The 13,344-nt window shown below is 46.2% G+C and overlaps 1 protein-coding gene across 1 annotated transcript in view; it reads right to left on the bottom strand.

The window, feature by feature from the left end:
* Positions 1-6,421: 6,421 nt before the first annotated feature.
* The window catches only part of LOC121596912 (WAG22 antigen), a 63,728-nt gene continuing 56,805 nt past the window's right edge, over positions 6,422-13,344 (bottom strand). The window contains exons 6-8 of the mRNA XM_041922307.1: positions 12,317-12,399; positions 12,079-12,200; positions 6,422-10,687 (exon numbers count right to left, since the gene is read on the bottom strand). Coding sequence (XP_041778241.1) covers positions 10,430-10,687; positions 12,079-12,200; positions 12,317-12,399 — 463 coding nt within the window. The 3' untranslated portion in view covers positions 6,422-10,429. The remainder of the gene's footprint in view (positions 10,688-12,078; positions 12,201-12,316; positions 12,400-13,344) is intronic.

Below are 13,344 nucleotides of genomic sequence, written 5' to 3' on the forward strand. Positions count from 1 at the left end.
CAACATTTATATGCACTATCACGCAAAAAACGGGGGGTCCGTGGTGCGGGTGCCTAATGAGCGACGGTTTCCTCGGTTTTCCACGCTCACCTTCCTACGATGGCTCTACCCGGCGGCTCGGTGAGAAGGATCAAATTTCTAACTGAACACAATTCCAATAAAAACCAGATTAGCATAACCCGTGCGTAGGGTAGTGCGGGACGGATTCGTCGTAAACGCAAAGGTAAACAAAAACCCGCCAGCAACACACGATGCGCGATAAGCACCGATCAACATTCGATGTACAAATTTTATATGCTGGAATATTCATCAATCTTGGACCGGGGCGTGCGAATTTGCGCACCTTTTGCGTCTTCGACTGCGGGGCAGATTGGAAGTCGCCGAGCTGGCTCGGGAGCTATTTGATCCAGAATTCGCAATGATCTTGATTTTAGAATTGAGAATCGATGCAATAGTTCGAACAGATGCTGAGGTATTACAAATGGGCACCATTATGCAGCGACATCAGGCAGGTGTTGAAGCATTCAAGCGCGACGGCCAGCGCTGAAGTTCAATATCAGGTTGGTCGTTGGTCGAGAGGAATCCCAGATGTCTTCCACGATGCGCTCCATGTGTTACTGTGCAAGGTCGACCAAACTGAAAACCCTTCAGCCCACCCTATAACCTACACGTCAATCAAGATTGCCACTATCGCTCCGCTTGACACTCCTAACAGGTCTAATAGCGGGCCGAATTATGCAGATGCCCCCAAAAGCGCAGCGTCAACCGAATGCTGATGATGCTTCCTTTCTAAAAGCCATCTGGCAGCAGGCCGGCGGCGCCATTGTTACATCCAGTTCCAGTTCGTCGTAATCGACATCGCACGATGTTGATGACGCCCAAGCAAATCCAAAAAACCCGACCAAACATGGGTGACCGGGAATACGATAAGGGCAGGTTCGTCGCCTGCCGCTTTGCTTTGAATGTCATGCGCGCATTCGATCCGGCCATGATCCGGTATCGGTCGTGCGGTTGCACAAGCGCGAGGATTAGCAGCAGTTCGCGGTCGGCCAGTCCCCGCTCATCTTCACGGTCACCGGGCCATATTCCCAACCCCTTCCCCCTGCCCCGGAATTGGGAGCTAGCCGGTGGGAAGTGGGCGTCTGAGACTCGTGGCTTTGTGTCATCTTCAAACGGTGGTAGTAAAAAAAATCTTCCAAACATATGAGGTTGACTTGATCCTAAGGTAGGTCATGTCAGTCAGATGAGATTTTGATGCGACAGAAAGGCATTATTCCCATTCTATCGTCCTCCACAACGATGACTCTCCACAGGACGCTCAAGGAATCCATCGAGCGCCCTCAATCAATTCCCCTTCCGGTAGACACTGCCCGCCCAATCTTTTCGCACGTCATGTTGACAACAGTACTTGAGTGCCATCGCCGCAACTGCCGTCCTTTAATCTATCTTCCACCGAGCCACCTCCGGAACCGGCTATGCTAAGCAGCAGCAGCGACAGCCCCATCGGTTGATTTCCTCATAACCCATAAGTCATTCGGAACTTAGGGGGAAGCTCCTCGCCGATATCGGAGCAATCTCAACAAAAACAGACGTCATAAAAAAGCACACACACACACACATAGCAAACACGCGTATCTAGCTGCGTAGAGGGTTCCGCATCGGGCAATATTTTGTTACGATTATTACCTGTCGCGGGTTGCCAGGACGGTCGAAGATTGACGACCGGTGATGCTCTCGCCAGTTAGTTTTGAATTAAAAATTAGACTAGCGAGAGCCGCCGGGAGCCGCTGCCCAGCGAGGGCAAGGAAGCGAAACGAAAGGCTCAGCCGGTTGTTCAGTCTTGCCCTTGACGGTTTTCGGGGTGTGTCCAACCGGCTAGAGAGCCCCGGGGGCTTTCGTTTTGTATCAGTCAATATCTATTGCCTCTAAGTCTGAGTCGTAGACAGTGAGGCAGTGTTTGGATGTATGGGCAGGGCACTGGAAGCTCTGATGTTTTTGTTTTCCACAAAGGCACGATTGTTAACTTTCCCGGTCTGGTCTGGACCTTGGCATTGCACCGATTCTTGTGTCGAGAGATGTTTTGGCGCAATACACTATGACATCTTAGTGGTTAAAATTGATGGAAAAAAGTTTGAATTCGAATACACTTAGAGTCCTTATTGTCCTAGGTTCTAAAGAAACTCGCTGAGAGGGTTTTGTCCGACATTGCTCGCTAAAGAGTGCATGTATCCCAAAGGCAAAGTCCTGCAATAGTTTAAACCTCTCCAGAAAACACTTCATACCAGTGTTCATACGATGTTTCCAACAAAGAACATCACTTAATATCATTCATCTAATGTCCCAAACCTAAACTGTATGCTGATGATCATCACACTCACATCCGCCCATGGTGAGCCCAGAATCGATCAAAACATTTATACCAAAACTGCCCAATTCCCGAAACTGTCGTTGGTCAATCACCATCAAAACACCCGAACTGGGACCATTAAATGACGGAACTGCTTCTCCAAGCTGTGGGTTCAGATGTCTCAGCCCGTCTAAATGTCACACACCCGCTGCTGCCGAAGGATAGCGTCAGAACGTTGACGATCCGCTGACGGTTGACGAGGGGGAAAGAAATGAGAAGATGAGCTTGTTTTAATGTGGGTTTTTTCTTCATCTTCTTTTGATCAAGTGGCATTGGACGTCCTACACAGGTAGCAGAGCAGATGATGTAAACATAGTCGATCGAAGGAATGGCACAAACAGGCCCGAAAAAAATGGTGTTCCCGTGCCTAGCTGGTAGCACCCTCGATTTGCATCACAATTGCACACCGCTTTAGTGACTAATAGATTTTGCGGGTGTAGTGCTGGGACTCGGAGGTCGCTCACGCGGTGAGCAAATTTAAATGAAATCGGAAAAGAATCGCGCCCATACACACAAACACACGTTGGGTATGTCAATCATTGGACGAAGATATCGATACATTAGAAGTGGGTTTGACGATGAGCGTGCGCGCGCGGGTGTGTGTGATGATTGACTGTGCGTTGCCTTGGCATTTGAAGCACTCCATCACACGCCTGGGGCGTGCTGCGGGGGGGATATTTTCTTTTCCCCGCTATCCGTCACACCCCGAAAAAGTAGAAAATTTCAAAAGCGGTCTTGTGGGGGACGGCAGAACTATGCAGGTGCATTTTTGGTGATTAAGGCTAATCGTGATACTCTGACATATCTGGCACGAGCACGAGATGGGATGGTGATATATGGTAGATTGCTGGTTTTGTTTGGAACGTTGATATTTGGGAGTTTTGGAGCAATCAACAATTTGAGAAATGCGGGAATGCTCTTAGTTTTGCAGTCCCAAGTAAGTTATTCAATGATTCGCTGAAGAATTCAATACATTGTGTCATCTCTCGGACTATCAAGCTTTAGATATCACATAATTTAGCCGATTAAAATTTAGAATGTTTTGGTTGTTAGATACTACAAATCCGTTGCAAACAGACTGTGCTTGGAAAACAACAAAACATAACCTTCGATGGGCAATATTTAATGCGCTTTGGAGCTAAGAGCTAACTCCCCTGCCCCGATACGCTGAAGCTTGCTGTTGCGTTTGCCCATCACCATAAATCAAGTAATTAGCTAGCCGAATTACATTTCCACACGCTTCGGGCGTGACAAATCTCGCGCAGCACCGTATGACACTAAATCAACAAAGCGTTGAGCGTTAATGTACAGAGTTTCGGCTTGCCGTTTTAAGCACTTCCTGGCCGCATTTGGACCCGCAGCGAGCAACGTGTTCAACCAGATTTTGCCATTAACCTTTTGCTCCTCCGCTTCACGCGCGTGGGCTTTAAATTATTGGATCCTTCCGCTTGGAGACATCCTAAAAGGGCCCTTTTTTTTAGATGGGTGATAGGGCGTACTACGTCTTAGCGCAGTGATAATGTTGGATTTATTAGTCTGTGAAAAGGAATGGTATATGCTGTTGATAATAGCAACGCTTAAATCTAAATGTAATCGTATTCGTTTAGAGGTAAGCGTTCACTCTCCATCTCTGTCTGCACTCAAGTGATGGGTAAAGTTGGCAAAAACCCAGAGTCGACTCCGATCCAACTCCGATAAATTCGGAATCGACTCCGGAAGGTAGGTCCGCGCTGCAATATCCGGAGTCGTTCGGAGTTGTTCGGAGTCATTCGGAATCGTTCGGAGTCGTTCGGAGTCGTTTGGAGTCGTCCGGAGTCGTCCGAAGTCGCCCGGAGTTGGAGTCGTTCGGAGTCGTTCGAGGTCGTTCGGAGTCGTCCGGAGTCGTCCGGAGTCGCCCGGAGTCGGAGTCGTTCGGAGTCGTTTGGAGTCGTCGGAGTCGTTCGGAGTCGTCCGGAGTCGCCCGGAGTCGTCCGGAGTCGCCCGGAGTCGCCCGGAGTCGGAGTCGTTCGGAGTCGTTCGGAGTTGTTCGGAGTCGTTCGGAGTCGTTCGGAGTCGTTCGGAGTCGTTCGGAGTCGTTCGGAGTCGTTCGGAGTCGTTCGGAATCGTTCGGAGTCGTTCGGAGTCGTTCGGAGTCGTTCGGAGTCGTCCGGAGTCGTCCGAAGTCGCCCGGAGTTGGAGTCGTTCGGAGTTGTTCGGAGTCGTTCGGAGTCGTTCGGAGTCGTCCGGAGTCGTCCGGAGTCGCCCGGAGTCGGAGTCGTTCGGAGTCGTTCGGAGTCGTTCGGAGTTGTTCGGAGTCGGAGTCGTTCGGAGTCGCCCGGAGTCGGAGTCGTTCGGAGTCGTTCGGAGTCGTTCGGAGTCGTCCGGAGTCGCCCGGAGTCGGAGTCGTTCGGAGTCGTTCGGAGTGTCGGAGTCGTTCGACTCCAGACGACTCCAGACGACTCCAGACGACTCCGGACGACTCCGGACGATTCCGAACGACTCCGACTCCGGGTGGATCTAGTGGTTCCATTTTGCCGGAGTCGGAATCGAACTAACAATAGTCGGAGTCGGATCGGAGTCGTGGGTGCGCTCCATACAGCACATCACTACTGCACTCTTCAAAAGACCCATCAGAAATGTTGGGAGTTTCAGATTGTTCTGGGACTTCAAAACAATGTACGGTTTCGATGTTCGGCATATTCAAGTACGAACAACAATTCCAAATTACGAATGTTGCAATATCTTATCTTCCCAGGCGACATTATCATTGTGAGAGTTTGGAATGAGCAATTGGATAAATTATTTTACGATCATCACAGACGAAGTTTCTGCCTCCCGAATCAATAGGATCGCGGATATATTAACAGTTCCCAGCTGGTACAGATGCGCACACAGTGCATTTAGAGTTGTTTTGTCTTCTTCTTTATTGAAATACATGTTCCTTTTTCTTGTTTCTTTTTTAATAATAGCGGAATCATCATATAGTTAACATCGTTTTTGTTTTCTCTTAATTTCTTTGTTCATCTATGTCGATTTCGATGCTGCCCGTGTGCAGTTTTAACGCACCGGTCGCAGATTCTTAACTTTTCTCACGGCTGACATCCCTTTCGCACTCAGTTGATCTCACTTTTCTCGCACGCGCTATCCACTTCAATAGAAAATATATACCGATAACGCTCTCACGCACTGTAACGAAACTCCTGCAGCCTGATGTGTTCATTGCAGCCGTTACATTAAGCCCGTCGTCGAGTGAATGAACTTGCCGTATGCAAAGAAAGGAAATACCACTACTATTGATCCTTTCTTTAGTCGAGCAAAATCGGGAAACGTATCAATACTGCAGTGACACTGACCTTTTAGTAAAGCCATCACTATTATAATTATTACTGTTATTATTGTTAATAATATTATTATTGTAGCACAGAAACTGTACGCTAGGAAAGAAATAAGAAGGAAGAACTGTAGAATTGAACAAAAAAGTGAAGCAAGGTGACGGCATTTTAATCGCTTCGTTGGCTTTATCTATTTAATGGGGCTTTCTCACACTACTAATACATCATACACTCATCGACTACAGCTTTGCACACAGCTTTGCAGACTTTCTAACAGCTAATGCATTGGTTTGTGTTGGTTGCTTCTCTCGCTTTGCCGTTGCTTGTGGTAGCACGTTCCACTGCTATACGATCTAATTTCTTAGTTTTGTTTGTTTGATTTAGACTTCATTACAATATAATAAATAGTTTCTGTGTGTGTATTAATGCTTTTATTTATGGGTATGTGTGTTTTTTTAATACGACATTGTATCGGACTATTCAATCAGCGCCGACAGGTGAATGCACATCAGTTCCAGCACAGGATACACGCACACATATTCAAATGCGATAGCACAGTAATCGTTTGCCGGCATGCTTTGTGTGTGACTGTTAATATGTATCTGTGTGTTAGGGGTTCTGCTTTACCTTGTTTCAGTTTCCAAACTTAGCTTCATCTGCTTGGAACTTGCATTTGTTTCTTCACATTAAATATTTTATTTTAATTAATTTTTCACCATCTCTTCGTTTTCTCTTTTCGCTTCCTTTTGTAAACAAGATTGTTTCACATCTTTTGATTTTTTTGTTCTTCTTTGTTACATTATTCTATACTCGACGATCTAGTCTAGTTTCTTTTAGATATATACTCTATTTGTCACTTTTGTTATCCACTATTTCGCCCCAGCGAGACCTGATTTTCTTCAAATGAATTTAAATATGAATTTCGGGAGAGGGTGCAGGCCAGGGGATGCATCATCATTTGAAAGTGCAAATGAGTGTTCGCGTGTATGCGTGTGTTTTGAAAATATACCAAAATGGTTGAATTACATCAAAATCGCTTCCAGTAGTGCAAAGATGGCAGTACTGCAAGTTGACAAACAATTCCAATTATGTCAGCACTAGGTGGTAGTGACATCGCGTTCGCAGTTGCGTCGGTATCTAGCACCGTCTAGCTACAGTATACACGCAACGAAAGTGGACTACAGTATTGACCATAAATGTAAGGTTTATAATCTGGAGTAAAAAAACTCTCATATTTAGGGCAAAAGTGTACTTCCCTATTCCAACGTTTGGCTCGTTTGGCAAATCATGATCTCTTTTATATCTTTGTTGAATACATGCACGAGAGTGTGAGTGTGTATGATTATCTCTCTCTCTCTCTCTCTCTCTCTCCTCTCTCTCTCTCTCTCTCTCTCTTTCTTGCACCCACAGTAGTGAATAGGAACGAAAGGATGCTCAATAAAGTTGAGTGATTAGGGAACTGATAGCTACAATATGTGACAGGTTGTGCCTCCATAGAGTTAAATGATCAATTCTACTATTCCTATTGTCTTTCTTTCAAGCTGTACATCATCAACAGACACATTTGAAGGATGTTTTGTTGTTGTTGTTGAGATGCTGCAGGATGCAGACGGAATTGCACACACAAAAAAAAGGAAAACAATAACATCCCCACATCCAGAGAGAAAGCATTACTTTATTCAAGTCCATTTGCTGGAGTCAACTAAGAGACAGTGTGGAAAAATGACACTTATTGTTTGTAAGCGAGTGTGTTGTTGGGCTGCCCTTTTACTGCTGCTTTTGCGCCCTGACGAAGGGCTGAATCGTTTCAATATCATGACATTACATATCTGTTTCGAAAAATATACCATTTTGTTTTTGGGGGGAGGTTTTCGGTACCACAAACACCTTCCTTCTTAAAACACAGGACGCCTTTTGGGCGGGCGCAAGGAGACAGAACGGATCAACCGATCTTTACCGATAGGGTTCTCGTTACACATCTACCTGGAGCGAGCGCAACTCCTTCATCGATCCAGATTACACTGCGCTGCATTATTACACGGCAACCAGTACGTGGACAGCCTTCTGCTCACCCCCGGTTAGTATAGCGTATATCACGTTTAAACAACGCCTAATCAGGGTAAAGGGAGGGGGTCCTTGCGAGTACGATAAAGGTTTGTTTTGTTTGTTTTTTTTTGTGGTAATAAGGATCTTGGAATTAATTAAAATAAATATTAATAACACAGGAAGAGTAGCCAGCAAGGTCACCTCACTGCGCAGAGCTAAGGCGATTTTTTGTGTATATATGTGTGTGTGTGTATGTTGTAGGGACAAAAATATATATAAGATTCCCTTCTAATGACTCTTCCTGTTTCGCAAACACATTCACTTGCTTGGTTCCTTGCTTTCTTACAACTGTGATTATATGTTATTGCCATCTTTAATTTCACCCCCAAACAGTATCCGTGCCTTCCCTTTCCTTCTTTTGCGTTTCTTCTTACGGTTTGCGTTAAATAAATAGCTCCAGGATGGTCCGGCCCTTCGCCTGCTCGCGCAATATCACCCCCATTTTTGCACATCCACAAACGGCTACACATACAGTCACAAAATGCAGCGCAACTAAACCCTCTCGCTCCTCCCTTATTGCATTCGCTTCGCCGCTGCATTTCTCCTACAAATAACCTTTTCTTTTACTTTTTAATAGCCCCATTCGCCGCCTTCACGATGTTGCTGTATGCATTTTCTTTTTTGCCGGTGTATGTTTGTGGACGTGCGTCCGCTTACTTTTCTCTCCCCCTGCCCCACTTTTTAATACTAAACATTTCTAAATAGTAAAAATGTTACTCGTTTGGTTTACTCAGGAAGCACACCCCTGTAAATTTCTTTCGGGAGTGTCCGTGTATAGTCATGTGAGTGTGTATGTGTGTGTTTGCGGGTACAGTATGGTGGTACAAAAGCTAGCTGCAGATTTCCCCCACTGTACATCAAACGCATGAGGTGGCGCAAGCAAAGCAAGGTGATTTGGGGTCAGTCAGTTTGAAAAAAAAAAAGTGTTTTAAGTAATTAAAACGAAACCTAAAGTAAATCAACCACTGTTGGAGTTAATTACAACATGAATGCTTTACATCACAATCACCCACATACACCCACAGCTTACACACATATCGACTTACAAACACACACACACACACACGCACACACATACACGCAGTGGCACAGTGCGGTGCATTATGAGCCCTTTCTACTGAAAGCAAAAGGAAAGAATGACGTATCATAGCAGGGCTGTTTTTGTTTTTGTTGTTGTTGTTTTTTTTTTTGGGTAAGTTTATTTTAAAAGTAAAATAAATACTTTTGCTGTCAGAGTACACGATAAAATTTTCTCCTTTTCTTTCTTTCTATCTCTCTCCTCTCTCTCTCTCTCTCTCTCTCTATCTCGCTATGCATCTCTTTCCCTATCTCTATCTCTATCTCTCTATCGATAGTATTAATCTGTTTTGTTGTTGTTGTTGTTGTTCTGAACTACACAAAAGACGTCTTTGCGAAACATTTGTGTGCGAGCGAAACGGGACAGGCAAATGAAAGGACTGAAGCATTTAAAGAAAACGCTGAAGAGTTTGGAAGTACGGGGGTTGGTATGATCAGTTGCAATCTTACCACATTCGTCACCGTGTAGTAGAAAAAAAAGGGGGAAAATCCGGAGAACAGAAAGAGAGCAAGGTGAAGGTTGACATTTGGTGCAAAGAATGTTAGAATGGGCCAAGGAAATGGCCATCAGGGTTCTACGACCGCTTTGCCTGTTCCTTGGCGCTACTACGCTAGCACTACGCTTGATCGTCTGCCTTGCCCTGGCTAGCGCCGCCGCACTGTATGCACACATGTGTGTATGGTGTGTGGTGTGTGTGTGTGTGTTGGGATGTTGCGCACACCCAGCCGCACAAACACACACACACACACACACTCATTCTCCCTAACAAGCCCCACCTCCTCTCGTTCAATCCTTCATCGTCCTTCAGGTGGTTATGTGGTTTCCTCAAGGTGGAGCTTCTCGGGCTCTCACACGTCTACAGCACAATTAGTAGCCACGTTATGTAGTCCTATGTGTGTGTGTGTGTGTGGGTGTGTTACTCTTCCTAACATCAAACAAGCAGCAAGGTGATTTTTCTTAGCATTAAAACCCCTCTTCTCGATCCGCGCCCGCCTCACAGCAGAAGAAGACGTAGTATTTTAGGGCATCCGATGGCGGCGTTGCGGGCGCCTTTCGCTCACTGCAGCGCATTGCCGCAGCCATTTGCAGGAAGAGAGAGCGAGAGAGAAAGGATGCTGGTGCGTGCATGCGTTCGTGTGCGTGCGTGCGTGAGTGTGAGTTGATTTTGTTTGTTTGTTTGTTTGTTTTTTGCTAATATATTATGTATTTGGGTTGGGTTCCATCGAGTGTGCCCGTACGTTCGTCGTCTGCGGTCGTATAAATATATATATATATATGCATATGTATAACGATATATAGCGCAGAGAACGGGGTCGGGTTATTATTTCTTCCACCATCACGTCCACGTTTGTTGCTTTCCTATTTTCTCTTTCTCTCTCTCTCTCTCTGTCTCTCTTTTTCCTTTTCTTACTCACACACACACACACACACACACTCATACACAAACGCGCGCGCAACGCACCCACCGAACAGCCCCGTGCTCCTGCGTGTGGGTGGACTAGGAGGGGAGGGGTGGGGTTGGGTTGTTTACTGTATAACGCAACAGGTGCACTTTTTCTTCTTCTTCTCGTCGATCACGACGTGCGACGCGGACTGGGGACCGGGTATCACCTGGTTGCTGATCGGTGTCGTGCTGCTGTGGACCGTGCTGCCGTCCGCCCCGGTCGTGCCATTTTTCGCGCCGAGCGCGGGCGAACCGGCGGCACCTCCGCCGGCCGTGCCGGGCGATTTGTGGGGCGATTTGGTGCCGTTCTGCTGGGCAGCCGCTGCCTGCAGCTGCGAGGCCTGCGAAGCAAATGGAGGAGAGCGGAAAACCGTTGGAATTATTATTGTTTGCATTTGCAAAGGGGAGAGCACACCCAGGAAGTCGGCTGGAAGTGCTAGGAAGCCCAAATGCTAAACACTTTCTGACACGCTTTGACCTTTTATATCGATCGTCAAATAGCTTGCAATAGTAAGTATAAGAACAAGTTATCCCTAGCAGTAAAATAACATTTAGGCTCTAATGGCAATTGGAATAACTGAAGAAGTTGCAGTAACAGCTTAGGCAGCGCTCTGCCCCGAACCGAACAAGACATTGAAGCCTATTTAGGACATTTTTTCAATAATTAACACTTCTAAACCCTGTACTTTTTGTTTTTTTTTGCCTATTTCTTACTACTATACATGATGATGACTCATTTCTGAATTACTTGCAATTAGTGTGGTTTAAGTACTACTAGTAGAATTGCAAAACAAAACAAATCTCCTTACTCTAATCTGACGGAATAGTGTCATGTAATGCAAACGTTTGAGTTGCCTGACACGCATCACGATCAAAAAATACGAGAGATGTTGTCCAACATTATCGCATTATACGGCAGAGCAGTGCTACGGAGCAAAAAAACTACAAAAGCATACCAAAAACTGTTGTGCTTGTGCTTGGAAGAACATTTGGCTCATCTCCGTTTGGCTCAGATAATTGGTACCTTACTTACAGGGTTTTCCAACTCACTTACGAATGTCCACATCATTATTCATCACCTCGAAGATGTTGTCCAACAACTGTCAAATGGTGTATTTGCATCAAAATAAATAATTTTCAGTTCTTACACATGATTTTCAACACACCACTAAGAACTGTCAAACCCAATCCAGCTTGAGACATGGTGAAAATCAGGTGGAAGAGCTGAAACATTATTTTGATGAAAGTACAACATTTGACAGCTGTTGAAAAATATTTGGAAAGCTATGACTAATGTTGTAGACTTTGGGAATTGACTCAGAAAATCCTGTATTATCTCATAACTAATCAGCAGCTTGTCCTGTACGATCATACAAATCCTGTCTAACCTTCAAGAAACTCCTATAGGACGGAAAGCGGAATGAAATAGCAATTTCCTGCTTGTGCCTGTCCCAAAAAACTGGGTCGTAGAGAGCCGCTGAAAAACCATATATTCTTCCACTATCACTAAAGCTAACATTCACTAGCTCTGATGTAATAACCAGTAAACTATTGCATGCTATGTTGATGCATTTGCTTAAAACAAATAAAGTTTTTCGATTGATTTCTAGGTGATATGCAATTCTGCACTCTTGTCATAACATTTTTCCAACATTTGGCTGATCCTGTACTGTCCCACCACCAGGCGCAAGAATTCGCGTCTAATGGCGCCCGCAATCGCATGCATACGCACCTCGTGCTTTGCTACCGCACCGTCCACAACCGTCGTGTCCGGGTCGTCGGTGCTGTGGCTGTCCTTAGGAGTGCTGCCGTTCACTAAGCTTTGGTCGCCGGTTGGTGTGATCGGTTTGCCACCTACGGAGAAACGGGAAGGGACGGCAACGGGCAAATCGATTAGACACTGTGTGTGTGTGTGTTGTTTGTTGTTGTTCAGCTAGGCGGGAGGAGGGACAAACCCCGCCCGAACATACCTTTGATCAGATTGACTATTTCGTCCGCTTCCCTCGACAGGTCGCCGCCCGGTCTGAATGGATTGTCCCAGCCTGACTCGGTACTGCAAATGCGCGTGGAAGAGAAACAAGAAATCAATATTAGTGCATCAGTGTGTTTTGGGCTCGATTGTGGGCACAAATCAAACCCTAAACAAATCAAAAAACAATAAAACAGAATAACGCAACGCATCGCATTGTGGACTTAAAAAAAACAGTAAATCGGAGAATGGAAAGGAATGGGAAGGGAAGCGAAAGGGTGCAATGGGGTCCCTCGTTCAGGGTGGTGGCGCACAAACACAAACACGCGTGCCCACCTGTTCAGGCGCGCCAGGATGGTCGTGTTCGGTACGTTCTGGAACTGCTGGTGATGGGCGGCGTACTGCGCCTGGTAGGTGGGGTTCGGGTAGCCGCCGGCGCTGGCCATCGCCGTCGCCTGGGCGGCACACTCCTTCAGATACTCTTCGCGCGGCACCTCCACCACGTAGTACAGTGCGCCGCCGTGCGACTGGGACGGTGTCGTTGCCGTCGAGTTTACCATCGTGTTTCCCTTCCGGCTATGCGCACACACATACACGTACTCGCACGCTCGCTTTTGACACAGTTGCTGTGGTATGTTTTTGAAGTTGGTTCTGCGAGGAAATTTTTTCCCGCCGCACGACCGGATTAGTCTCCGCCCCGAGTGGATAAAGGTGGAAAAAGTGTTCAGCCCCTCGGTGGTACACTTTGCGAAAGCTTTTCGCCAAGCCGTCAGTAATGGGTTCGCCGCAACAGCTCGTTTTTGCAGTGCACTTTTGTAACCGCGTGTGAGCGACTGTCTCGGTCACTTAGCGCCCCTTACACAGCACAGTGTTTCAACGAAATGTCACTCACAGTCGGTAAAAGGTAACCGGCACCGGGCGCCTCCATTGTGTCGCGGGAATATCAAATCACTTTCGGAGTGTTCAACACATTCAATTTATTTTTAATTATTATTTCACTACAATCAGAAGGCTGCGGATTAAATTGTT

Source organism: Anopheles merus, chromosome X (genome assembly GCF_017562075.2).
Source record: "Anopheles merus strain MAF chromosome X, AmerM5.1, whole genome shotgun sequence".
Lineage (NCBI taxonomy): Eukaryota > Metazoa > Arthropoda > Insecta > Diptera > Culicidae > Anopheles > Anopheles merus.